This window comes from Epinephelus lanceolatus, chromosome 15, assembly GCF_041903045.1.
Source record: "Epinephelus lanceolatus isolate andai-2023 chromosome 15, ASM4190304v1, whole genome shotgun sequence".
NCBI lineage: Eukaryota > Metazoa > Chordata > Actinopteri > Perciformes > Serranidae > Epinephelus > Epinephelus lanceolatus.
The window spans coordinates 36,882,583-36,909,121 of record NC_135748.1 but is presented as its reverse complement, the minus strand read 5'-3'; the positions used below and the strand labels follow the sequence as shown (position 1 = coordinate 36,909,121).

At 40.3% G+C, this 26,539-nt stretch overlaps 1 protein-coding gene across 7 annotated transcripts in view; it reads right to left on the bottom strand.

Annotated features, from left to right (window-relative positions):
- ppp2r5eb (protein phosphatase 2, regulatory subunit B', epsilon isoform b) overlaps window positions 1-26,539 on the bottom strand; it is a 62,782-nt gene that overhangs the window by 14,083 nt on the left and 22,160 nt on the right. For 6 of the 7 annotated variants that reach the window (XM_033642507.2, XM_033642508.2, XM_033642504.2 and 3 more), the window contains exons 3-4: window positions 3,906-4,102; window positions 2,748-2,849 (exon numbers count right to left, since the gene is read on the bottom strand). In XM_033642507.2, coding sequence (XP_033498398.1) covers window positions 2,748-2,849; window positions 3,906-4,102 — 299 coding nt within the window. Of the gene's footprint in view, window positions 1-2,747; window positions 2,850-3,905; window positions 4,103-25,718; window positions 25,860-26,539 lie in introns of those variants that run through there. The other variant, XM_033642509.2, reaches the window with a different exon arrangement.

Genomic DNA, 26,539 nt, shown 5'->3' with positions numbered 1-26,539 from the left:
AGGGGCAAGAGAAAGAGGGTGGATGGATGGATGTGGGAGGGACAGAGAGGGAGAGATAGTTGTTAAAACAATAAAAAATTCCACTGTTTAATGTCTGCTGCTGTGCAGGAAGACTGGCTGCAGTTTGTGTGTGTTGAGTTTTAAATTCACTTAGTAAGAACTCTTGATTAACTTTGGACACAAATTAGAGCCAAACTTCCCGCTGTTCAACAACAAGCTGATAAAAAAAAAGACGAGAGAAATCCAAAAACTGTTCCTCTGAGAAATGAGAGCCCTTAAACTGCCCCTGTAAACACGGGGACGGGACTGGATTAAAGGGAAAGGTCAAAAGGTCACAAAAGGTTCTTTGCAAGGAGGGTATACATGAAAGAAGTAAACAGGTCACCATTATTGCGGTGGTGTCTCCCTGCAACACATGCATGCTTGAACTCAAGCTGAAGAAGTGCACAAATTCCTACTACTGACTTCAAAATTGACTTCTGCAAACTTCAACTTTGGAAAGAGCTTTACTTCCTGTTTGAGACCATACACTTTACACAGAATCCCTGGGCGTGCAGAGGACCAGGTTCTTTGCTAGAAGTGGTTCAAAAGACTTTGTTCCCAATAACAACAGCACAGTGCAGGGTCCAGTGGTAATGTTTTTTCACTTTCAAAATCAGGTAAGTGGGTCAGTAATCCACTCAATTTTTACTTGCCCCTATACAAATAACTTAATTTATTAGTGGTTATCAATTAACAAAATACATGTGCCTTTGCAAAGAGACACCATTTTAACTGCCTTGCTCTCTAACTTGCAGCAAAATGTACAACACATAGTTATGCCCACAAATAACGCCACAAGGGCTGGAAATCAACTTTTTGTCAAACTGCCACTGTGGCTGGTGAATTCCAAAATCTACCTGCTACTCAGTAGATTACCATTGTTTTTTGGCTGGTGAGTAAAGCAAATCTGGCAGCCACGTGCATATTTTAGCAGCATTTGGCTGGCGACTGGTGCTCATTTCCAACCCTGAACATCGACCAACTAAACTCTCGTTTCCAGGAAGACTGAATCATTTCCCTTGCATTTTAGCTCATAAATAGGGATGCACAATAATACTGGAACGTCACTAGTATCGGCCAATATCAGCTTTCAGCCAACATGCTTTTTCTTACTTTGCACAATGAATGAATATCACATACATTGAAAAACATTGTATTTCACGTCTCCATCTGCTGAAGGGCCATCATGATAAGAGTATGCATGTATAATATGATGTTAGTTCACTACAGAAGAGACTTGATGATGACTAAAATTAGGTGGGGGAAAAAAGTGGATATATCGACATTGGTTATCGGTCATGTAGGTGGTGTATATCAGCATTTCAGATATCTGCAAAAAACCCAATGTCGTGCATCCCTACTCATAAACTTTGTCTTCACGTGTTTAATTCTTTTTTGCCACTTGCTAATCGGGCGAGTTTCTAGATTTACTTGCCAGATGTGGCATTTTACTTGCTTCAGGCAATCCTTACTGAGCCCTGATGTAGCTTTTGGTTAACAGCCGTCAGTCTCTATTCATCAAACATGATCAAGCAAGTACCATCAGTTAACAATGCTTAGTGGGCTAACATTACAGTCCAAAGGCTGAGGTGGTCCCACAGAATAAATAATTCAACTAAATACATGTGGTGTTAATCTATAGCCTATAACATTAACTGCTCTGACTAGTGTAACCTAACAACCACAAAGTAAACACTTTGGTATCACAAACAGAACACATACAATGGTGTTAAACAAGTAAGTGCGTTGAGTGACTCTCAGCCACATGCGTTGTGGTTGCTCTTATTGACGGCAGCTGTTAAAAACAATTCATCTACCCATGCTGCTGTCACTACGAGAAGGCAGCAGCAGACAAGTCACTATGACTTACCACCGCAGTAATGGCGGCGCAGCAAGATGGCATAAAAAATGTTTGGATTGGCCGGGACATGGGTAAATAAAGGGATTTTGATTGGGGGGAGAAAGTTGTTTATGATTTTGGAAAAATCAGGCAAATGAGACAAAACAAAAAAGAAAAAAAAAAAGGTTTTACCAGGAAGCTTCTCCTTGAGATTTGCATCTCATTTCTAAAGGAGTCCTGGGCAGCAGGCACACAGAGAAGGAGGAGGGGAGATGAGAGACCAGAGAGCCTGGCTCTAGACATGGACCCAAAACTGGACCCGAAACAAAACCCACTTGACCAGCCAATGATACTGATGTCTCTCAAGTAATTCAACATTTTGGGGACAGAAAATCTATCCCACTCTTGTGCCTAGCTTAGCATAAAGACTGGAAGTGAGCCTGGCTCTGTCTGACAAAAATGGGCCTACAAACAATTCTTAAGTTCACAAATAAACACGCTGTGTGTTGTTTGTTGAATCGATACACAAACAGAAATGTAAAAGACAATTTGGGATTTTAGGGGGAGTCAAATCGTGGAACTATTCCTTGACAACCAACAGCAGGGTGCAGAGACTGTGTGCCTTTATCAGGGTCGTAGATATGATCATCGGAGGGTTGCAAGGTTTTGTACCATGGTGTCTGTAGGGTTAAACTTAAAGTTGGGCTCACCGAAAGTATCTGGCAACCCACGCTATAGCCATAAACACTGCACAGAAATGTTGGGCAGACAGATGTAGCTCCATTGTCTGTTTTGTGTACCAATTAAACAAGATACAAGGTGTTAATTAGTGAATACACAAACACACTCCTGGAGCAGTGTTTACCTGTAAGTGTGGCCAGGAGGCCTCAAGCGTGGGCTCGTCTTCCTCTGGGTCAAACTCATTACTGTCACTGGGCGGAAGGGTCCGGAATATGTTGTGAGACACCTGAGACAAAAACACAAAGACGGAAATATCAGCTTGAATACAACTGAGATATGAGTGCTTTCAGCTGAGAACTTAGTATGTGTGGTGCTGTGGACCTTAACAGCACCCTTAAGATGACTTTTTATGCAAATGTATCCTCTGAACAGTAAACCCACTGTACAGACGTTAACTGTACCTAGCGAGCAACATGAACACAGACGCTTTCCTCCAGTTTATCTTCCTTTTTCCTCCTTTGTCATAAAGCCTGACAGATTTTCAATTTACAAGGATGCATCTTCCCTTTATTTGGCACATTTGCATCATCACACATCATTTTAATGTCTTTGTATGCCATCGTGATGCCACTAAAACTCTGCTTTGTGTCCCTGCAGGACATCCAACATTGACTACACACGAAAAACACTGAGAAACATTCACAGGACTAAAATCTATTTACTTTTCAGAGAAATGTTTTCATTAAAATTCATATTTGTTTATAGTACAATCTCTTCATGCTCTTATTTTGATAGAAAAGAGGCACACTGCAGGCATTAGTCATTTGTGTTTTCAATATTACCATAATAGCTTTCGTAGTAATTCACTTAGTTTACATGCACACATTGACCTTTCCACTGCTGCTGAGTTCACTCAGTTGTGTTTGCATTTTGAGCTGTTCTCTAAAGTGGTGCAGAAAGACGTAAAAATCTACAAAACTGACGAGAGGAGATTGTGACGTTAATATATTTACAATAAAACTGACTGTTAAACCAGCCACAGCATGATTGAGCTTGTGTTATTTAGACACTGCTGTGTTTTTATTTCCCTTTTCTGTAGCAGGAGGTTTCTTCTGGGACACACTCACATGAGTGTGTGTGTGTGTGCGCACATCAGGGTCACAAGACAGTGAGAGTGGAAAATGGGTCAGGACCCGAGTACAAGTCCGAGTGTGGTGAGTTTATAGATCTGCAGGAGGAAGTTGAGTGTGACTTTTTTTTGCGCTTAAAAGCTGCAAATGAGTAAAAACCAGCTTGTGGTGTATTTCATTTTGAGTGCAAATCTCCGCTCCTCCCTCCTCACCATTTTGACGACCTCAGGGTAGGCCTGCTCTGTCAGGTAGCCCCGGCTGACGGTCACGTAGTCCACCAGCTCGTTGAGCGTGGAGCGCTTGTACTCCTTCATCTTGAGGTCCGACAGCGTGTCCATGAAGTCAAAGACAGTACAGCACTGCTGCAGCTTCTTCAGGAACAGCTCCGGCTGCTCCGGCGCTGGCACGTCTGGACGGGAGAGATGAAGAGGAGAGCCAGTTTAATTGGTGCAGAAATAAATGTGAACCATGCAGACCGTTCCTGACTCCCACAGAGGTCAGAGAGCTGCAACACACAACAACACAGAATCACAGAGGTGGAATAAAGACAGTGGAATTGAAAACAGAGACATGGGGTGTCCTGGTGGGACATTGTCTGGGACACACTCTGTGCAACTGTAATGTCACCTGTTTGATGGCAGCTAAGAACTTCTATTGCAAGTCATTCTTCCGTCTGTTTAATTCCTCTATTCACGTAGTTATTTATTAGTTTATTGTTGCTTCATTGTACTGTTCTTACAAGTTATGTTGTTCTTCTCAATGTGTTGTTGTCTCTTCTACTGTCAAAATCTTGACTGACTTTTTGGGAAGCTTGCAATCACATCTCACGTTCAGTGAGTGGTTTACTCAGTTGTCACCTGACTCAATTATGGAACTCATGTGACAACAGGTGAGGGCTTTATGCAACTTTGGTGACACTTGTGTAAATTTCATCACGTGATGATGACCATGAGATTTAGTTTAAAGCTCCACATTTAATTTAAGAATTTTGGATTTTGGGCTGTTGGTCGCACAAAACAAAATATCTGAAAACATCTCACTGGGCTCTATTTTCTGACAATTTTATAAACTTAACAATAAAGGGAAAATAATTATTAGTTTGATTGAAAATAAAAATAATAAGGTGCCAACATTATCAATATTTATGGATAATTTTCTCCTTCATTTTATACATCTAGTCCTTGAAAATAATCTTCATTTTGGTAAATTTATTTTTTCTGACAATTAAAAAAACTAAACAATTAAGGGAAAATAATTATTAGTTTGAAAATAGAAATAATCCAGGGCTACTAGTATAAATATTTATTGATAACTTTCTTATATATATAACTTTTTACACATCTAGTTCTTGAAAATAATCTACATTTATATTACTAATAAAAATAATCAGCCATTACAAATTCCTAAAAAAAAGAAAAGAATAAATTTTCCAAAAAATAAACAAATAAAAGAATAAGAAAAAAAGAAATATTGTATTTATTGTAAAATATTCAGTTAAAGAAACATACACTCCTGCGTAAACTTAATTAAAGAACAACTGTGTGAAAGAGGAAAAAAGAAAGCCAGTTGTTTTCCTCGTTTAGAAGCCAATAATGAATTTGTTTTGAAGATGCCCGCCATTATTCACACTAAGTGATATGTTTCACACTTCCAGCAGCAGCAAGGTCTGTCTGTTTGGTATAAATAGAAGATGAACTGTGTGGTTAACATGAGCAGGGATAGCCGCAACAGCTAAAAATAAATGTAAGATCTTGCAAATTACAACTTCTAAAAATGCGAGTTAAGCTAAAGGTATTTACATATGGACTTCACTCATTTGTTGCTGAACACAAAGGATGCTACAGACGCACACCTCAGGAGAAAGAGAGTTTCCTGCTCTGCGTTAGCTTTTTACTTATTAATCTTTTCTGCAAAGCCTCTCTGTACGGGGAGGCTGAGTACAACACCCTCATTATCCAGCAGTGAGTGTTTCAGCAGTTGAGCTGTCACAAACCGTACGGATGTACAGGCAGAACAAGTCGGCAGGTGTCTTTATTCTGATCCCACAGTGAGAGACATGGCGGAGGGTCGCGCAGAGTTCAGACCTGCAGGGAGAAGCACGACGCTCTTCCCTGATCGCCAGAGCTGATGTTCCTGTCCCAGCAGGACTGGGCCATTATTATGTAACAGATAAGCTGCTCCGAAGGCAGCATACCAGTGGCACTGGGGGTGTGTGTGTGTGTGTGTGTGTGAGAAGTGTGCTCCCAAATTACACTTCAAAGTGCTCGTTTGTCATTCTGAATTCGGCTGCACTTCATGTTGAGTCACAAACGGCATATAAATGAGTGAGAAACTTTTCAAGTAACAATGAAATGACTTTTTGATCTCTCCATAACATTCAAAATGATTAGTTGATTCATTCATTTACAGACACTACCCCGGGCTCTAGGAATCCATTTTCTGACATATTACAGATCAAATGATTCATTGATTAAAGGAGAAAACAGTCGGGAGATCAATGGATAATGAAAATAAATGTTAGCTGGAGCCCTACAGCTGTGTAACAGTATTATTATAACTCTGGTTTGGTGGTTGCTTTAGATGTTGATAAAAATGCTCAAACCATTAAGATTTCTGCATTATTGCTGATATCCCTGAGTTGTCGCTGTGCCTGCAGACATCAAGCGTGTTAAATTTGTTCTTTAAAAAAACCTTTTCAGGAGAAAATTTACAGAAATTAGATTTTTTGGGTGACTGATGCACAGGTTGCTGTTGTAGTTCTTCTGCGTAAACTCGACCCTATGCTGTAGCGTAACTTGCACCTCCCCTGAATGGTAACTACATGTTGCCGTAACACAGACCTCCTGTTTATTGTTGTAAGCTGAAACCATTTCCCTCAGTGGAAATTAAGCTTTGATTTACTTTTATTTCATAGATAAGAAACTTAAAATTGAGGCCAATAAAGCCTCCACAACACAGCATTTGAAGTCCTGTGTGTGATTGATCCTGGCTTCATATGAGTAGAGGAAACTCTGCTAGCCACTAGGCTAATTTAGTTATGCTAATAAAGTTAGCATGTCACATATGAGGGGAAAACATATACATATAGACCGGCAACATGTGTAGGGTCAAACATCATGAGAATGGTGTTTAGAGGCCATAAAACACCTGAAGAAATCTACTTATTCTAATCAATAACAATGGATAATTTCTACATTTTAGGATTCAATAAACTCAAATGTAAGACAACATATTTACATTTAAGGCTTTATGTGTGTGTGTGTGTGTGTGTGTGTGTGTCCGCTGCAGGGAGACTGAAAGGTGTTTGGCTTTGTGTTCTTGGCCTGAAAGTTAAGCGGGAAGGCCTTGAGCCAGGAAGAGAAGCTAAGCTAAACTCATTAGCACTCTTTTCATTCATTCATTCATTCATTCATTCATTCATGTGTGGCAGGTAACAATTTGAGCCCAATGAGAAGTAAGTTCTGTGTTTCTGTCTTTCACTATGACATGTCGGGGGGGGGGGGTTACCAAGATTTCCTGACTTGACAAGGTTCAAAATGAACCTTTAAGAAGTCACAACACAGGCTACTTGTGAGTCAAGACATGGCTTGTGGTTAAAGAAACAATCAAGACTTCATAAAAGGTTCATTTTAGATTTTGTCAAATCAACATTACGTCACAACATAAAGATTTTGCAGGCCAATTTTTCCTAGATTAAATTAAATTCAGCTGATAAGAAATGAATAGCAAACACCTCTTCCTGAAGCTCTGACTATTCAAACTGAAAGTGCCATTTCCCATCCTGGGAAACAACCTTCAGCAGATCTCATCAAGCGCATTTAAAGTGATTATTCCAAACGTTTTGATCCAAATGCCACTAGTTACTCACGACCTGCTGGCCTCCTGCTTCAGTTCAGCTCATTGAGGCCGAGTCCAACCAGGCCGGTCACAAACAAATCCAAACCTCTGATTGATTGGCAGGAGTCCTGGGCTTGCCAGGCTTTAATCCCTGCTCCACAAACTAGCTTCCTCCCACAATACCCAGTGATTTATCAGAGCAAATGAATTTAACTCTGCTGACTTTTCGCTTAATTATTCATTTCAAGCTGAGATATTAAATCATATGCAACCAGGAGAGAAAATAATCTAAAATCTGTGGAGGATACCTCAGTGCTAACCTGCCAACAAGATCAAACACGTTCCTCTTCGCCCTGCATGTGATATGATCACTCAGTGCTCCAAATACCTAAAAAAAAAGAGTGCTGACCAGAATATTAAGGTGGCTACAAAGTCTACATGTCCTTGAGCAAGATATTCAGAGTTTTTCTTGCCTGGTCTTTTTAAGTGCTCTGGATAAGACCATCATAAATTCTGTGATAATAAGGAAACAGAAGCAAGTGTCAAAGCTGCTGTAGTCAATATTTCTGTATTAACAATGGATCAACTGAGCACACATCCCAGTTGCCAGAAGACAATGATGGCATTGTTACTTCTGCAAACCATGAACGTGTTGCATTTGCATGTTTCATAGGTATCATGGCAACATTTCTTGAGTGACGTAGTATACGAGCTGACTTTGCCATTTGGGAGGTGAAGAGGACAGTGGATGATGTGAAACCTCGGCCAAACTTGCCAAGCTACTTCTCGAGACCAACAAACAACAAAACCGGCTGTGATGTAGCCAGTCATTGCTGTGTTTCCAACGGCGTTTTAAGCACCCAACACAGGTGCTTTGTTGCAACCTATTGGGGACAGTGCCACAAAAAGCAGTTGTTGTTTACAGAGACACTGCCCCCAAAGCCAGGGATTTTATGACAAAACATGATCTTTTCCACAACCAAGTGACTTTTGTACCCAACACCAAACAGCAGACAGACAATTATAGACACCAGCCAGTAAAGAAAGTGGAGCATTTAGCAGCTAAAGAGCCACATATTTTTCTCAGGAGTTGGTGGAGGCCAAAACCAGAGCTAAAAGGAGAGTGCATATTGGATTTCCATTCATCAGATGGCCTCCAGATTATTGCTGATGTTGCTCTACATCTGCTGAATGTGTAAATAAGAGTTTGCTTTGTGTTTGTAGATTGTTGTGTTTACAGTGTTTCCAAGGCCCTCGATTGGACAAACGAATCAGTTGATGCGGTTTAATGCTTCAGTGTGCTTTCATACAAAATGCTTGAAACCATCTGAATGAAAAATTAGACAAAGTCACATCCGCTTTAAGCAGTGATTGACCAGGATTCTCTCTTTATTCTTTACACAACTTTGGTCAGGTTTCGTTGTGTACAAATGAGCACAACAACATGAGTGCCTTCTAGAAGAGACTCAAAGTGTTTCCAGCTGTCCCCTTTTCTTCCCACCTTCCAGTGCAGCCATTCAGAACATGGTTGGACAACATGTCATACAACCTAGTTTGTTTGAAGACCTTATGCAAATGCAGAAAACTGTGAAAACGCAGTTCATGTATCAACGACCATCCACATTTCTGCTTTCAAACTACTGTCCACAGAGTCCTTAGTCAGGACTTTGTCCCACCAGGTTCACTTTCTCTACACTGTCTGAAATCTAATAAGATGTAAAAATGCTAAAAACTATCAAGTAATGATAAAATACCAGAGACAAATCAAAACGGAGGATTTTAAAAATGCTGTTTGCTCAAAACAGATAACACCACAGTTATATGTCTATATGTGAGTATGCATTCTTGCCTGTAAACACATCTGCATTAGGGTGAGGCGATATGGCGTTAAAAATATTATCACTCCTCCTCAGTCTGTTTTTCACCATGACACACCCCTAATATAGATGCTGATGGATTGTGAAGTGTGGACAAAAAAAGGTATGTGTTACTCGAGACAGGATTTGGTGTTGGAGACTAAAATGTTAAAAAAATTAAGACTTAAGGATTCATTTTTGGTTTGGTAATCCTGGCAAAGCACATGACTGATAAACAGTTGAAGCACATGGATCAATTTGGTGGTACTTTGCGGAAAAAATCTGCCAGGGTCGTTTTACAGCTCAAAACAGATAGGTTAAGATGGCTCAAATAAACATTAAAATGTGTTAAAAATCTTCAACATCTGACCATTTGAGGAGAAAGGAGGCGTTTCCTGTCCTGCAACATGAACCTGGCAGATCAAGCGCATCTCAAGTGTTGTATTGTAATATTAAAAGCAAACTCTACAAAAAGATTTTGTAAACTCTCGACTTCAAGTATGCATATCTGCAGGGCGGTGCAAAGTATTCACAGAGGACTAGACAAGGCGGAGGGTATACAGAGGTCAGGAGATGGAAAGAAGAAGCTGGAATAGGATCTGAATAATTATATCTGAAATACTTCTAATGCAGTGCAATAATATGTGCATGCTTGTTTTATGTGTTGCCTACAGTGTGTGTGTGCAGCTCCTTGTGAGTGGGTACAGTAGTGTACAGTATGCTGTGGTTCATTACAGTAATTACTGGCTGCAGGATACGGGGTCGGCTTGTGTTACGGAGCCCAGGGCCTCGGGATCCTGCAGCTCTGCCGCTATAGGAGCATGTGAACGGCCTTAAAGGAAGCTATTAATAGACAGATAATCACACAGGACACAGTAATCCCTCTACAGAGACACAGAGAGAGCACAGCGAATGGGCTTGGAGCAGGGCGAGAGAGTATGAATGTGACTGTGGGAGAGGAACAGAAAGAGAGAGAGAGAGTGTGCATGAAAGTGTGTGTGACTGTATTTAAGCATGTGAGAGAATGGGTGTGTGTGTGTGTTGGTGTAGCCTAGAATAACCCAGAAACTACCCTTCATACAGATCAGCAAGGAAGAGCCCTGGAGTGGAAGTGCTGCCACACACACACACACACACACAGTTACACACACTAATACACACCATCTTAGCCAGGCTCATACATCAGCACAAAGTCAGTCACCAGGCTTTCACCACCATATATCAAACCTCTGCACGGGATCCTGCATTACATCATTTTCTTTACTTGTATACAATTAAGTGTAGGACTACTGATGAGTGAATGTAACCAATCATTGATCCTGTATCCTAAATTTTCGATGAGAGGCTGCAACAAAAAATGGAGAGAGGCAGGGGTATGACATCCAACAGTCCCCTGGCTAAGAATCAAACTATGGACGTTGCAGTCATATAGCACACACCCTAACCATTAGGTCACTAGAGCTGACGATTAACTGATTAGTTGGCAACAATTAAATAGATCGCCATTTAATTTAATAATTGATTAATCCGTTTAAGTCATTCTTAAGGACATAAAGGCAAAATTCTCAGATTCTAGCTTCTTAAACGTGAATATTTCCTGGTTTCTTTACTCCTTTATGACAATAAACCAATTAATTTTTGGGATTGCGGACTTTCTGCTTTATGATGAATTAGTTATACTGAACACCTGATACATTTACATGCACACTAACATTCCACTGTATCGCAACACTTAAGTTTTCAAGGTGGATGAAGGAATGAGAGACGGAGGCCGTGTTTGTATGGCTAAACAAGTCAACCACAATTGGAAAACTGGCACATGCTACAGCGGTTACATATCTTGACGTGATGAACAACATGTTAAGTCGCATTAATCGGTGAATGTAAACAGGAATATTAGCAGAATATTCATTTTTATTAGCAATGCAAAACAGCTAAGTAGGACTATTGTCTTTTTCAGAATAAGGGCAAAAACCAGAATATTTTCAGCATGTAAATGAAGTCACTGACGACCCTCTTCAGTTAAAAATGTCATTTGATCTATGAATTGTCAGGAAATATATTTTTAAAAAGCCCATTAGTTGCTAAACTCAAATCGCTTGTTCTGTCCAAACTTCAAAAGATATTTACCATCATGAAAGATGAAAAACAATCAAACATTCATTTTTGAAAAGCTGATTTTTGGCATTCTGGCTTTGTAATATGTTGTGATTACCACAACTTCTGGCAATTCATTTTCTATCAAATCACATCTTCCGTATTCCTCCTGGCCTGGTAGTTGGAATCCTCTGACTTAAATGATTAATCAAACATCATCAATTGTTACTGAATAGTTTTCTGTTCATCTATTCATCACCAGATGTTTCCTTCCTCCTCCTCCGCAATAGTTTGACAGATGGCAGCTAATGTTTCCTCTTCAGAAGCGCTTAAAACACACACCAAGGATAACAGGACACACTAAGAAGTTAAATATTTTGCATATATCCCTGCCTAGGTTTGGCCTCATGCACTGAGTCTCAGCTCTGCAGCCTGATCTCAAACCACAACACACCTAAGAGACACCTGACTACAGGTTACTGCTGGTTGTTCGTGCTTACATACCAAGAATAAGGCATAAAGGCAGAATGGAAATAAATATACCAGCAGCAAGCAAAGGGCTGACAGTTGTCAAGGCAACCAGCTTCTTTCAAATCACAAAAACTCAGTATGTCATTGCAAAGGACAGAAAAGGAGATTCAATGCCTTGGACAAAAAATGAATACATAAACTGATAGCCAGAGGAAGCTACATGATGTTATATATGACATGTGACATGTATGATGATTATTTATAATAATCTGATTAAAACACCTGAAGCTGGTCACTTTCTTAAAATGCATAAACTGGCTACTCATAACAGTGTTTGCAAGCCCACGCGTGTTTCATTCATAATAACTCCAGATTATCTCCTTTAAAAGTCACTCAAATGAACGCACTGACCAGACCAATTTGTCATAAGACCTCAACTGATGCTCTTTCATGTTTAAAGTGCCCATATCATTGAGGGCATTTACTTTTACCATCCATCTTTATCCCCAAATCCATTTAGCTGGTACAAATGTGATCTTTTTTAATCCAGCAGCCACTGTGGGCAGTGGATGAAATCAGGGTTGAAATGAGTGTTTGGCAGTTGCTGATCTACTCAGTCAGCCTCTCTGTGTATAAGCCAGCCATCATGTTCAGGATTATTTATGGCTGCATCACAGCAGCAACTGCTAGTAGAAGTCAGTGTGGCCAGTGAAGTGAAGGGACTGTGAGGAGTTTTCTGCAGCTCCAAATGTCAACAGAAGGAACCTGACAATGTTTAGGTTGTCAATGATTGTTTGGGTTTGGATGTTAAAGATCAGTTTAAGGAACTAGGAGGGGCGTCTGCTTCTGCCTTGAAAAATGCACAGTAACGGGCCGTTGTTGCGTCATGTGCGATTGCACAAATTCATTATTTTAAATAAAGACACGTGACAGGATTTCAAAACCAAAGTAACAGTCACTGCTCATTTGTTGTGAGGCACCTGTTTTGGGTGTGTCTGTGGCACATCAAGATGGAAAAATCTCAACTATTTCAAACGCAGTAGGCATAACACAGGTCATATGACAAAAATTAACCAATCACCTGCATGGAACATGTCTCAAAATCTTCCAACAGCTGGTTGAAAGGTCAGCCAAACTTTGAGGGATTTGCAGTGCTGGACATACATTTATCTCTTTACTCTGTTTAGTCAGTGATGCTTGCTGCTAAATTACCACAACTTCATCATAATTGTCACTGCATCATGCAGGTTTGGGTTGATTAGCAAAGGCAGGTGCAACAGGGCACCTTAGATAGAACAATGAACTCGACACAGCTGACTTCATCCACGCAACATGAACATCCCCGAATGCATCCAGTCAGCTACTCCAAAAGGAATCAATGCAATTGCTCCTGCAAAAGCAAAATGGTGAGTTTGTTGCTTCCGTTTTCAGCAGATCAAATAGGTGTGTTGTTGGGCTTGTTAACAGGTATTTCACCAGTTAGAGAAACAATCAGTCAATTACTTGGGGGGATCAAGAATAAAGCATTCTGAGACCTTGATCACAACAAGCCAAATCTTCATCATGGTAGCGAGGATTGGATCCGCTCGTCTGTTGCATTTCAGCTTGCAAAACGCGTCCGTTACTATATACAAACTTGTAGCGGTGCAGATTTTGTCGTGCCTTGTGTTTCTGGGAAATGAGAATTCGAGGACGACTGGTGACACCAGGTCGGAGAACTATAAAAGCACCAATATTTCTTATGAAGCTAACTGGTCTCATATCAACACGACTATTCTGAGATGCTTTATGAGTGCGGCCCCGTCCTGTGGAAACACTGATGCTCTGCTCTGGCTTCGGCCTCACCCTGATCTTCTCCTTCCTGCCTGCCTGCCTGCCTGCCCTGTTCTGTTTCTCAGCTTTGGAAGAGACTCTCATCTGGGCTCCCTTGGCAGAGGAAGAGAGAAGTTGCTGCTGCTTAATTAATGGTGGAAAAAAGCTTAACGACTCACAGCACGAGAGAGGGAGAGAGCAAGCAGTCGGATGGCTCACCACAGGAACTCCTTTAAGTTCGGCTAATTACATAACGGCATCAACCTATTGAACACAGGGTCAGGATTTAGCAGCTTGCATATGTACACATCTCTTTTTAAGAAAGATTTCGATGTTGTTTAATAGGCTTAACACGATGTACAAATCTTAAGTGGGAAGACTCAAATCAGCCACTGATTATTTTACTAGCCAAACATGATTTGGCAGAGTTTAGAGACTACAAGGAGATCACATGGTCTGTTCACAGTGAAGAACAGTCTTCAAAAGTAACTGCAGCACTGATACAAAACTCAGACTATTAAGAAAATTAAAAGGATGAAAAGAACTGTTAAATTTTGGGGATGTACTTATGTTGATTCTGTATAAAGTCTGAAAACCAAGAATAAGAGCAGGAGTCGACATGGATCCTACAGCTGAACCACACTCTTCACTCTCACTGCTGGGAGAAAAAACAAATGCAACAAATACAGACAAGGTCACAGTGTGGCTTTTGGGGTTCTCTATAAGGCAGCGCCGAAGTCAAGAGACTCCAAAGTTATCTGACAAAATGAGTTTGAATCTCACAGACAGTGACTCTGCTGGACACCGTGGCCAGAGCCCCCATTTCTTCATGACTTCACATAGCTCTTGTACTGTGGTGCATTTAGCCACTAGTGTTGTCATGATACCTGCATTCTTGAAAAATATTGATATTCTGTGACGATTTTCAATGCCACAAGGCAAAAACTGACATTACGTGCATTTAATTTAAACTTTTTAATACAAGGTAAATATAAAAAGGCTACGGACCCTTCTACTGTTGGCAAACAGTTTGGCGTTTTTGGTGGGTGGGGCTTAGCTGGAAGCAAAGCAATTCTCCACAGTTATTAGCGATCGCTAGCTAGCAAGTTCTGTTGGCTTGTTTTAGGTAATGGAGGAAGATGATGTGAGTGGTGCATTCAGAAATACTCATTCAGTGTCAGAGGGCACTTTGGCACTAACTGGATTTGAATTTGTTTGTCTGAATGTACCGCTGGGTTATCCAGAGCACCACACTCTCAGAGTAGCAGAGCGCACTCTGGACACTGTGTCTGGGGATACGGAGCAGCAGAGCGCCGAGTGGAGTGAATGTGTGATTAACTTAACTGTTTGTTAATTTATATAGATATATAATGCTCAGTTTCTTCGACCAACAGGGCTCTCATTTTAGTGTAGAGCGTCAGACTGAATTTATGAACACACCATGTCAGGTCACTCACTCTCCGGGACCGCCAGTGTTACTTGAATAAGTAAACACTGACCAACGGGACCAGACTGGCCAACCCGTATGCTCTCACTCAGCGGATGGATGATGTCACAGGAAGCCAATCTTACAAAGGAGGACGACACTTGAATGGTTTCCTCCATTTTGTTTTGCAATCAAAACTTCTGATGAGGTGGACATGATAACCCTTAATACATCCATTAACACAACAAGACGACATTTTAAGACTCCTGTGTAGCCTACAGCCCCGGGGTGGCGAGTTGTGTTTTGCCTTCAGCTAATAAATTGACGTCACTGTGATGTCGGCCCTAAAAGGCTCTATATTATGACAACTGCTTGTCATTCTTGGCTAGTAGCAGTGAACAGCAGAATGACTGTGGTTAACGATAATAATAAAGAGTGGAAAAGCGAAGCTGGTGGCTGTGTATCAACACTGCAGAAAATAACTGTTTATAAATCGATATTTTTGACAACACCAATGTTTAATTACAAAAATATATAAAATACTTGAAATGCAAAGGATTTAGAGGGTTGAATGAGTCCAGAAAAACAATAATTGCACTGTGTAAATATCACACATGTCCTTCGCCATCACACCATATCATTGATTTGCAAAGAAAACACATCTGGGAGAAGCTACAGGAGAAAGATTTAAATCCTATAGTTTACAGTTACGTTGCACTCATTTAGCAGATGCTTTTGACCTAAAGCATCTGCTAAATGAGTGCATTAAAACCACACAACTGGGAGTGTATCTCTTTTAAATAAATAACTAAAAGCATTTTCAGTGCAAGAGTACAACTGCTTAGAGATGTGATTTGAGCTGTTGCAAGATACATCTCAGATGACTAACAACACAAGTTTTCACTACTGGCTGGAGAACTTCAGACTATCATCTTCACAATGGTCAGCAGCTGAGAGAAAAACAGCTACTTTCTATTTCATTAATGGAAAATACTTCCCTGCTATTTTTAGGTTATAACGTTCTGCACACAGTGCTGCAAAGATCTAAGTCTAGGAAAGTGTAAGATGACCAGGCTACGCACTCTTTAAGAACAGTCCACACACACTCAGTGTAAATGGGAAAGCCCCCTGTCTATAAAAGCAGTGAGCGTGTGTGACCGGGAGAGCGGCAGGCTTGAGTTACGGCAGCAGAGAGAGGCCAACAGATGCGATCAGCAGATGACTCGACCCCTCTGCCTGAAGGTCAATTTGTAGGATGTTATGTACCAGCTATGACGGTGTCATGTATGTACACACAGTCACGGGGTTCAGCCATCATAAAGGTATAAACAGTGGAGGTTAACATGGACTGGGGATGAGTAAAACAATCAGGTAGACATGCAGGGTTATTGATGGAGGAATGTCAAGGCGCTGCAGGTGTGACCTTTGCTCTCCTCACTGCTGGTGGCTTCTAATTAACCTTATTTACAGATGCTTTTCAGACTCACCCTGCTTCAGCTTCCCAGAACAACCAACCAGTCTTCTATTGTTGGTCCGGGATTGATCAAGAGTTTTTAAAGCCACTTATTCACCTTTAAAAGCAATCTTCTTAGGGGCTGAATTGTTGGTAGATTAAGCTTTCTAAACCATTTGTCTGAGTCACTTTAGATAGGAGCGGCTGATAAATATATACATGTAAAGCGAAGATTAAAACATAAAATATATTTTCCAAGAAAGCCTAAAACAGACAATAAACCTTACCTTTATGTCTGACAAAACTCTTGTCACTCAAAAGGACCAACTGAAACGTGGCTGCTTGATTGATATGTTCTCTACAAGCTGGTGTCTGTGCTCAGCGAAATATAACAAATAGTGATAACAGATCTCAGCTGTATCTAAGTTATCAAAAATCAAGAAACCTGAACCAAGATTCCATGGGAAATCCAAAAGGATTCAGATTCTATGAGCAGAACTGATTTCAATAAATTCAATAAATTTTATCAAACTGCAACCCCAATCAGCTCCTCCAGGATGTTCGATGTTGGGACAGCAACCATTGACGCAAATTTAACCAATCCTTGTGAATTCTTCACCATTTGTCCATTCACTGCCACTTTTCCACAAATTTGACCAATCATCAGTTTCCTGTGAATTAAACCAGTCATAGCAGTCACCCACAAAACGTCACCAAACTCACTTTCTTGGTTCTGGTTGTGAAGATGCAGACATGAACGTCTCACATACACCAACAAAAATTACTGCTGAAGACCATGAAAGGCAATACTGCAGTGGTGGAACATGGATGACATCGATTGACAACCATTTTTCTACCGCAAAACGCACTTGAAGATTGGCTAAATCGTGGGGAACAACAGACAGACAAGTAACCATGACATAGGCTCTGTTGCAGCCAATCTATTGCACGTGCTAGGGGTGTAATGATCAATCGGTCTGGATCGATATACTGATTTAATGATGAACAATCCAATATCATCAGCGCAAAGTGAAATCATTGATCCATATCATCATTTTTAGGATACGCCTTTATTTTTAAAAATCCGTGTCACTGTAAAACAGCAGCAGGCAGATGGCAAGCAGCCAAGAGAAAGACGATGAAGGTGACGTTACAAACTCAGGAATAAATCAACAGTGTGGAATATTTTCGATTTCAGAGAAAATACAGGCACATGCCAAAAGAAAAAAATGCCATTTTGAGACAAAATACGATGTACCTGCCTGGACGAGCGTCTCACTTCACTAAGTTGTTGCTACAGCAACGTTAGCTGCTCTGTTTCAACAATGTTGGACTGAAAAAACGTGCATGCAGGCTGAAATTCACCTGTGCTGTTCTGTCAGTAGATGCAGTGACTTGTATCAACAGTGCGTGAGAAAAAATATAAATAATTTGTTATTATTAGTGGAGGAAAAGTCCGCTAGCCACAAGGCTAATTTTTGCAATGCTATCCTGCTTAAGCTAGTATTGAGTGACTAGCAAAAAACAAATGATTAATTTATGAACCTTGACAGTTATTGCTGAGCTGAATTTTACACTTTTGTTAAATGATATAGCTGTTTATCCATGGCTGCTGGGAGACGTTTACCTTCAGGGCTTTAAGCCAGATAGCCAGTTATATATGATATGATATCGTCCTCCATCAATCAGAGGGCCCTGAATCGCATCAAATCGTATTGTGGCAGACTTTGTGATATCAGCAATTATTGTATCTTTGGCCAAAGAATCGATATAATATTGTATCGTCATGAAACTGGTGATTTACACCCCTAGAAAGAATCAAGGTGAGTAAGATTACATATGCATGCTTAGTGCCTTGGAATTTAATGAATTACAGACACACGAAAACTAAACTATTTTTGTCATTTTCACTTGCTTCTGCAATTTCTTTGAAAGAAACGCCTGAAAGAAAAACATTGCAACATGCATTTCTTTTTCACAGAAAACCTTATGCAACAATCCCTCCACAGAGCTGCCAAACTGTGAGGTACTGTACAGTTTAACTGATTCACTAGCTTAATATATGTTGAGACTAGATTTTTTTTTAAAACTGGCAACATAATGCACAATAGATATTAGAGGTGAAACTAGCTTTTGATACCTTGTAGATCAAAATGTATTGACTTTGTTTTTTTGAAAAGAGAATCTGGCACAGGAAATTTTTATGGGAATTTAAATTTGTTTCAACTTTCAGCTAAACAAGCTATCAGACTAAAAAGTGACACATATAAGCACTGCCACCAAAGCAGAAACTGTGTGTCATGTTTCCTGTCGAGGACAGCAGTTTCCCAGCAGTCACTGCTGTCGCCACTGGGGCCTATGAGCCACTGAGGTTAAACATTACATAAAGGATTACAGTGAGAAGAGATGATAAACGCTGACTGTCACAACATCTGTTCTGTTTAGTCTTCAAATAAAAAAAAACACAACAACAATGGGGACAGACGTGACCCAGCAACATGGCCAACATCAGCTGTCGATGCAGATCTCCACAGGAAGCTGGCACACAACCAACTGGTCAACTATCATGATATGCGATGACATTGACATGCAAGTACACATGTGCATGCATATGGTTGTTGCAGTTAAGCAGGGTCTAGTGCCAGACACACAGCACAATGCAAACGTTTATGTGACTCCTGCTGCAAGCGTGGCTGTGTAGTCAGCTGTTATTGTGTTAACTTCTGCCAGGCTTTTTGTGGGAATTACTCTGAGTTTAAAGATAGATTTTCATTTGGACTAACTTACAGAAATCTACCTGGTGTCTGGTGCAAAGAGAGAACAAACAAAGATGAACAATTACAGATGTAAAAGGAGTTTAGATTGTGGTTTGCCAAATATATTCAACAAGCCACAGTCTCATTACAGTGTCACTTTAAGGGTGTAAACATGCAGATTGGGACAGATAAAAGAAGAAAGAGAGCAAAGTGGACTGCACCAGTCAGAGCAAAACAGCTGTCACCATGGCAACCGAGTCAAACAGTCAAACACATGCTGACCTGGATTCACAGTCTACCAACATGGTGCAAGTTGTGCAATACAGAGCTCTTTGGCTGCAATTCCTTTAATGTTTTTGTTGATTTTTTTTTTTTTTTTTGTATTAACCCTTAAAAGCAGATATTTCTGCTCGATGAATGGCTTAAAATGAGTGTGTCACTTTTGATGCCACTGTGACTGCAAATGACTATCATGGGATAATGGTAAATGCTGAAACATAGTGCAGTTTAACAGAAGCACATTTAGAGAAGACTCATAAAGTTAATAAACTGACACACAAATGGCAGTTACACACTAATACCCAGCTCAAGTTTGCGCACACACTGGTTACAGGTCACAGCTGCGACATCCCTCATTGTACTGAATTAAGCAAAAGCGTGTTTTTTGCATTCATTTTTAAAAGGTATGAAAGTCACAAGAACCAATACTTTAGTACCGAATCGATGCCAAATCCTGGAAATGTGACAGTACGTAGGTAGATACTGGGGATGCAATTCCTACGGACGTGACTGAGTAGCATATATGCATGCAAGTGTTCTAGTCTGCTGTTAAATTTCAAGGGAAGAAGAAGAGCACCTAACAGCAACGGACTACAACACAGCATCTATTCTGCGCTAAATCGCTGCAAGTTAAGATTTTTTTTTTTGTGGATGGTGTGAGTTGCAAAATGTTCAGCTTTGGGTAAAACGATGCACTTGTCACTGTCACATTTTACCCTACAATCCATTCATAGTGAGAAGGGGCGGGACTAATAGCCTTCGACAAAGAACACCTGTCACATCTTAATTGTACAAGTGCAGACTAGTGCTTTGTGTTCAAGGCAGATCATTAGGGATTAAAATAAAACTTAAATTAAATCAAAATGTTTTTAAGAAAGGTGTGTATGTTTATTTTGTCTTTTACCATGGTATTGAATTGGGTATCAAGACTCTTGGAATTGTATGGGCACTGGTTTAGTCTCACTTTAAAGGATTAACCAGTTATGAAAACTGTTCCATTGTTTTCTTGATCAACTAATCGTTTTAGCGAAATGTCTGCGATAAAAAAGAACAACACCCATGCAGCAATAAAATCCAATGACATCATGTTAAGGCAGGCTGTGTGCTGCAACACAGTTTGATGTTACTTCCTAGTTTGAAACTGTACAGCAGCAGATTTAAGATCAGATACCAGACTTGTTACTGTATTACAGTCAAAGTCTGATATTGTGAAAACACTGAAGGGAATGTTCTTACAACTCAACACAGAATAAACATGCACTCACTGTACATACACGTGCCGGCCCAGTACAGGTAAAGGGTCATGATTTGTGTAATGGAAAACATTTGACATATAGATATATGTTCATAAACCAGATACACACTACCAGATACACACTACCCATGTCTCAATGTCCATGTTCTCAAGTCTCATCCAAGCCTTGCAAGGCGCCAGGCTGCTGTCAATCATTAACACATGCAGTCGTCCTGGGTAAACTTTGCTCCCAGCTACTATAGCCAACAACATGGCAGATGGCAGAGCTACAGAGGCCGTAGTCACTTTCACTCTGGCGTTTAGGTAACAAGGTGTCACAGTACTAAATGTCTGAATTATAACTCACTATACGGCTTCTGCGAGCTCCTAATGAGAGCAAACACTACAGGAAGCATCATCAGGGTTTCATCAGTGATGAAGAACTTGAGCTTTTTCTTTTATATTTCCTTTTGAGCTGCATATGAAAATAAGGCTTTTTGGTTTTTTTGCCTTGTAGGATGAGTTCACAATTTTTAAGTCTTACTTAAAACATAATCAGGTGCTCTAATGAATATTGAAACGTGTTTCTTGCTTGCTGTAATCATTCCTCCTTGTCACACTGGCTATTAAAAGATCCCTTCCTAATGTGTTTCCAGTGTAAGTGATGGAGGACAAAACCCACAGCTCTCCATTTGTGCAAATGTATTCAAAAGTTTCTAAAGCGTTTTAAGAAGGGACCTCCTAATGGCCAGTGGTAACAGGATGAGTGATTACAGTAAGGAAAATCTATTACAGTGCTCATTTGGGACTTGCAAAATTTTGAACCTATCCTTTAAGCGTGCCCTGGAGCACTTTTATTACCAGTAGCCCTTAACCAAAGAACACAATCAATAAATGCCCTCAGACAAAAACAGCAGCACCTTATGTCCTTCTCTTTGAATCAGTGATGGCGAGATTCGCCTTCCTGTTGATGGATTCTGGTGCTAAGTTAACGCTCGGTGGGGTTAGGAGTTACATCCCCAGCACAGCTCAGTGAGTAAACAACTTAAAAACATCCCCAACCCTTCCACTGTGAAGGTTTCAATTCCTACTTGAGCTGTAAATGCTAATGATGCTTGTTGCGTTGGTGGATAAACGCCTCCGTGAGAAGGTTCATCGTTTTACAATACTTTCTAATTATGCGCCTGTCTGATTCAAAAACACAAAGTACTTTTACAGGGTTTTATTTATTTCACACTACCTCAGCACTGTGCTGTGAATAGAGCCTAAAGTGGCACTTTAATTGCTATTTGATGCCAATCAACTGTTTGCTTACAATCAAGCGCTGTGTGCAAAGCCAGGATGGTACAAAATGTTACAAGTGTTGAACGTTATTAGCGTCAAGAACTCTGCTAAGGATTTATGTACAAAAGAGCTGAAAGGATTATTTGATTAATCAATTGGAAGAAAATTAAAATGCTACAACTTTGACTAAGTTTTAATCATGTGGATCGTTTTTCAAGCAAAAATGCAAAATAATTATTTATGAAATATTTGTTGGTTGTAGCTACAACTGGGTGATATGGAGAAAATCAAATGTCACAATAATTTGACCAAGTACCTCATATAAGGTCTTACATCATGATATAAATATAATATCAATATATGGCTCAGCCCTAGCTAGGGTTACTCTGCAACAAAGTTGAAAGGATTATTTGATTAATCAAGCGAATGAAAATGAATATGCAACAACTCTGAAGTATGAATCACTTGGGTTGTTTTTCAAGCAAAAATGTAAAAACTTTGCTGGTTGCAGCTTCTAAAATGTGAATATATTCCTGGTTTTCTTTTATGGTAGTAACGTCATTGGGTTTTGGACTTTTGATCACACAAAACAAGCAATTTAAATTTGGAATTTGGGCATTTTCTTCTATTTTCTGACATTTTATTCACCAAATGAGTAACTAACTAATCAGGAAAATTATTGAAAGATCATACAAAAAAAATGAGGACATTTTCCAAATATTATTTTGTCTGAATAACAGTTCAAAATGACATGAGAAAACCAACAAATCCTCAAACTGGAGTTACTTAAACTTACAGATTTTTAGCATTTTTATTTGATAAATTGTTTAAAATGCTAAATCAATAACTGAAAAAGTTGTCTATGCATTTTCTGTCCATCAGCAATTTAATGAACAGACTCTCAAAGCAGTTTCAACACTGATATTAACATTATTCCGACAATTAATTGGCAAACATGGTAATAAAGATCTTGCCATTTTGTCTTGAAATATTAAGTATCATTTTCCCCAAAGGAAAAAACACAGGTCCTTAAACAACTTTACAATCACTCTAGGTCCTAAGGTAAAGGCTGCTTGAAACTTAAAGGGTTAAATAATGTAACTAATTAACTCTTCTTGCTAACTAATCACTTATTTTCGAATCCAAGACATCAGTATCTACAGTGGTAGAGTAGCGTTGTTTGGCACTGGCTGTACAGACCCTCACATAACTGACAGGTCACAGGTTTGAACCTGACAGCTGATGTGTCACGTCAAAAGTTTCCTTCAGTGAAGACACTGTTCTAAGAGCATCAGCTCAAAGGCTGAGATGTAAAAGCTGCTCTGAGGCAGCAGCAGCAGCAGGAATGATCATCTGACGGTTCACACAAAGACTGCGTTCACGAGTCCAGGTGAGAGGGCCGGGTCGCTCGCAGGACTCACATAGCAGGAATTCCAACAGACATGTGCACTGCTGAATCAAACTCAACACAACACAACACAGGAGGTACCTGTCCTTCACCTCGGCTCAATCACCACCTTCTGCTGCTGTATTCTCAGAACACAAGAGCTGAGACACGCACGTTTGTGTGGTGTCAGGAGAAGATGTGTCTCCATCAGTACAAGATTATTGTCACTGCCATGAATCTGATTCTGGTTGGGTTCATTTCAATTTTGTCGATTAGGACTGAACCTCAATATCTACTGTAATATTTTTGGTTCAGACTGTCAAGAACAAAAACTGTCAAGCCCCAAAATTCAAGGCCAGATTTTGCACCCACTTTACTTTGATGAGTTTCTAATTAGTTACTCATTTAAATCAGAATGGTGCCAATTTCAGATTGTTCATTTTAGCAATGTTCTTACAATTGCTTATGTTTAGACAACATTTTAATTTGAGACGAAGAAAAAGATGAAAGGGAGGGTTTTGTAGAAAAAAAGGTGTATAAAAAGTATTGCTTCAAATCTTCAAAATCTCAGGTTTCTTATCAGCACTGGTACATCAAATACGAATTCCATTATCCCATAATCAATGCTCATTTCTCCCTCAAGTAAGTATTTCGCTGCTGGAAAGATGGTACTTTCATAAAATTGGGCTGTCTATGCAGTAGAAAGATGCAAATACTTTTGAAATTGGTGCGACATGACTAGAGAAAACAGAGAAAAGGGGCTGTGGCATTTACTTTTGCTTGAGAGGTAGAAAACCTACAACGACCAGAATGGGACCAATAAATGTTCCCGCTGGTGGGCGACATAAGGCGAGCTTGACATTTTTTTCACAGGAAACAATATGGTGGCTGGCGGGTAACAAAATCTTGTATAAAAGTCAAACAGTGAACTAAAATATGTTTCTGGAAATATTTTAGTCGAGAAATAGGCAACGCAGTAACAGAATCTTCAGCACCGCTTAGTTTTAACGCTTCATCTGTATTTGACAAAGGGAATCCAGGGCGAGTCTCTCTCAATCCGCTCTATGTTTTCTGTGTCCGTGGTGGCAGGCATGCATAAGTATAAACCTGTAGTTCAAGCAACAGTCCTTGAGCCAATGAAAATTTGAGCTGAGAACTGAGCATGGAGATCTGGGCACTGATGTGATGGAGAGAAGTTTACCACAGTTCATTTACACATACGGCCCAAACTGTTATGACACAAAGCTGGTTTTAAATCTGCAAAGTATCCCTTTAAGATCATGCCTGTCGATTCCAATTAGTCTTAAATCCTAGTACAGATTGTTGTTATATTATTTGGAAATTAAAAAAACTACATAATAACTAACAGGGTTGAACTTATGAGTCGAGTTAATTGATTAATCAACAGAAGGAGGAACTTTGACCATAGAGTAGCTTTTAGGTCAACTGACAAGCAAAAATGTCCAATACTTGGGCTGTAGGTAATATAACAGCCATTTTTTAATATTTTCAGATGTTTTACAGACTAAACAACTTGTATGGAAACATTATTGATGGATTATTTAAGAGTTAAAATGATCAGTTGTTGATACCCTTGCTGCAGTTGTTGTAAACACTATACTCGTGTACTGGCATGCTGAACAACAAAGCAGGTGGAAGCTCAGCAGGTCCAAATTTTACTTTCAAAAGCCAAAAGGTGCGTTTCTTAATGAACTCCTGGTTCTTCTTCGGATCTGCTTTGAATTAAGAATATGTCTGAAATCCATTCACAGAATGAATCCACCCACACAGAACGTCAACACTTACTCAAATACCAACAAACACATTCCTCCACATAAAATCATACATTTAAAATGCAACCACTCCACATGTGAACTTTCCATTCTCCTCTCAGCAAGTGAAAACACTCTTCTTCTGTTACCATTCCCAGTCCATTTTAAGTCTACCTTTCCATCTGCCTCACACACACACACACACACACACACACACACACACGCCAGGCTGGGCCGGCTGGTAGCAGCGACAGCCCTTGACAGCAGAGGCTAACTTTAACACTCAATGTTCCTGTGCTAGCTGGTGAGCGACCCCCCCTCTCCACATACTCCACACACATTCATGAATACTGTCACTCACTTAATCAGGCTTCCTCTCCCTGTTGGGCACCAACAGAAGAAAACGACAGTCATGAACGTTGCGGTGTGAGCTGATATGAGCCAAACATGAGGACAACAGAAGTTTGGTGGACCCACGCTCCTTCTTGTGGCTTGTTTGTAGCGAGTGGGGCTGGAAAAATGTAAAGAGACACCTCGTGGATCAGGTTTCTCCTGAGGGGAGGACGCGAAGGGGAGGGAAGACGAGGCAACGTGTCGGTGGGCTTCATTGGTCAAAGAGAGACCAGAGGAAGCCACAGAGAGAGAGAAGGAGAGAGAGACAGGGGCGGGCTGTGTAGCATTGTACATCTCAGTCTCACTCTTTATTTCTATTTTCTGCTCCTCTCTTTTTTTAAAAGCCTGCTGCCCAGAGAGGTCAGAGACAGATCAGCCCTCCTACATGAGGTGGACGTGAGCCGGAGACGTGAAAGGAACCTAATTCAGGTTGAAAATGCTGGCGACACGCTCAGCCACATGAGGATTTGGCCCACATTAGCCTGGGTTGCTGCTGAAATCAGATATCTGCTCTTAACAGGCTCTGTTTGTCATGTTTTCTCCCAATTTATGCCACAGTGACTGATAGGAGGGGGCGATTGTGAGATGTCACAGCAGCTAATGTCAGTATGAGAGGAGTTGAGAGAAACCTCCGGGAGAGCTGGGAGGAAAAAAATGCTCAAGTCACAGGAGGAGGAGAGGAAACCTGATTTTTACACACAAGTCTTTCTCCTCTCCTCATGCGGACACTGGTGGACTACAAATTTACTCTTTCAGTTTACCTGCCAGACTTATCAAGCACAGGCAAGT